General features: G+C 44.6%; 1 protein-coding gene across 1 annotated transcript in view; it reads left to right on the forward strand.

Moving 5' to 3' along the window:
• Positions 1–1,440: 1,440 nt before the first annotated feature.
• The window catches only part of LOC308423071 (glycerol kinase-like), a gene marked incomplete at both ends in the record, with an annotated part of 1,650 nt that continues 528 nt past the window's right edge, over positions 1,441–2,562 (forward strand). Inside the window, one exon of the mRNA XM_080919699.1 lies at positions 1,441–2,562. This exon is cut by the window's right edge and continues 528 nt beyond it. Within this exon, the coding sequence (XP_080775825.1) occupies positions 1,441–2,562 (1,122 nt within the window).

Below are 2,562 nucleotides of genomic sequence, written 5' to 3' on the forward strand. Positions count from 1 at the left end.
GTCAGGGCAAATTGGGTTGTAACTGTATAAGCTAAATATCAATGGCTTAACATAGCAAACTTTATTTACTACATATGCTGGGATGGACTGCGGCTTTGCTCCAGTGTTTTCTCTGATCCCAGACTGACAGAGCAGCTCCTGTCTTCAACATTGTTAGTTCCTGCAGGAGAGGGGCAGAGGAGGCATTGTGAACAGGCTCTTCTGTGTTTGACTTTGAGAGTCATACAATTGTGCCCAAATTCATAGGTTATATGTCTGATTCTACCACGGGGAAAGAGGCCAAATGATTGAGAAGAGTGTGCCACATGATGCTCTAGAATCAATAGTGATGATCCTAAACTCCAGAAAACAAGTTGAAGCACGTTCATGCTAAATATGAAACATGGTAAAACACTATTTGGTACCTACCATCTGGCAGACTCTGTTTGATACTCTGTTTGAATGCGGCAGCACATCGAAAACACAAACTCTTGGGGCTCCCACTGAAGGAATGAAAGGCAAGGGGGATAAATAGGTCTCCTTGAAGAAAACCAAAACAGATTAAAGAGTAAGTGTGGTGAAAATGTTGGAACTTTAATTCAGACAGGATGGCACAGAATTGTCTTGAGAGATGTTTGAGAACAGAATTATTAAGAGAGTGAAGACCATTCCTAGTGTCAGTGTTGTGTGTGTGTGTGTGTGTGTGTGTGTGTGTGTGTGTGTGTGTGTGTGTGTGTGTGTGTAGCAATGTCTTAATGCAAGAACACAAGGGGTCTGAAGATAGGAAATCTAGAGTAGAAGAAAAGGAAGCAGAAGATATGACTACGAATCTCACTAGTTAGAAACCTTCAGATCATCAAAAAAGCATTGAAATTTTCTGGAAATATACAGGAAACAGTGAGTTCTTGAACGAGGAACCACACAGCATATTTTCATTTTCAGGAAATCTTGCCATTCTAAGTTTGAATACAGACATTTTTAAAACAGAAGACCGGAGGGTCGTCGGCCAGGAGGACACTGTGATAGGTCATTGAAGAGAAAGGTGCTGCTAACTTGTACCAAGATGATGGCAGTAAATTGGGCAAGTAATAGTTGTTTAGACAGGGAATTGGTTAGATTTACTGGCGGGCTGTATGCAAGTTTTAAGAGCTAGACATAATGTGCTAGGATGTTGGTAGAGCAACTGGGAAAATTTTTAAAAAAGAGTTACTGAGCAGAGAACACTGGACCCCTGAAGGTGTGACTCGGGTTAACTTTTGGACAAGTAACGTTTAAGACGTCTGCTTTATATCCAAGGTTGGGCTTATGCATCTGGAGGGCCGGAGAGACCATGGGTAATGACGTAGTTGCCAGGAAGTCAGAGGTTCAGCCAATCACCTATGGTCTCGTGCTTGCCCCTCCTCCGCCCACTGTCGTCACCAAGGAAACCAGACGCGATAACCCGCCACCAAAGCTGGATTCATGGCAGACGCTCCGAAAGCGGTTTTGGGGCCGTTGGTAGGGGCAGTGGACCAAGGTACCAGCTCAACACGTTTTTTGGTTTTCAATTCCCAAACAGCTGAATTACTTTGTCATCATCAAGTGGAAATAGCACAGGAGTTCCCAAGAGAAGGATGGGTAGAACAAGACCCAAAAGTGATCCTGCAGTCTGTGTACGAGTGTATAGAGAAAACATGTGAGAAACTTGGACAGCAGAGCATTGATGTTTCCAACATAAAAGCTATCGGTGTTACCAACCAGCGGGAAACTACTATAGTCTGGGACAAGTTCACTGGAGAACCTCTCTACAACGCTGTGGTGTGGCTTGACCTAAGGACCCAGTCTACTGTGGAGAATCTCAACAAAAGTATTTCAGCAAGCAATAACTTTGTCAAGACCAAGACAGGCCTTCCAATCAGCACTTACTTCAGTGCAGTGAAACTTCACTGGCTCATTGAAAATGTGAGAAAAGTGCAAAAGGCCATTGAAGATGGCAGAGCTATTTTCGGGACGGTTGACTCATGGCTGATCTGGAGTATGACTGGAGGTGTCAACGGAGGTGTCCACTGTACAGACGTAACTAATGCAAGCAGGACCATGCTTTTCAACATTCACTCTTTGCAATGGGATGAAGAGCTCTGCGAGTTTTTTGGAATTCCAATGACCATCCTTCCCAGAATCCGGAGCTCTTCTGAGATCTATGGCCTAATGAGAAGTGGGGTGTTAGAAGGTGTGCCAATATCTGGGTGTCTGGGAGACCAGTCTGCTGCTTTGGTGGGACAACTGTGCCTCCAGGATGGACAAGCTAAAAGCACTTATGGAACCGGCTGTTTCTTACTATGTAACACAGGCCAGAAGTGTGTCACTTCTGAACACGGCCTTCTGACCACAGTGGCTTACAAGCTTGGCCGAGAGGAACCTGTCTATTATGCACTGGAAGGTTCCGTAGCCATCGCTGGTGCTGTTGTTACCTGGTTAAAAAACAATCTCCAAATCATTAAGTGTTCAGCGGAAATTGAAAAACTTGCGGGACAAGTAGGCACTTCTTACGGCTGTTACTTTGTCCCAGCCTTTTCTGGCTTATATGCACCTTATTGGGACCCC

The sequence above is a fragment of the Micromys minutus genome (assembly GCF_963924665.1).
Source record: "Micromys minutus genome assembly, chromosome: 8".
Classification (NCBI taxonomy): domain Eukaryota; kingdom Metazoa; phylum Chordata; class Mammalia; order Rodentia; family Muridae; genus Micromys; species Micromys minutus.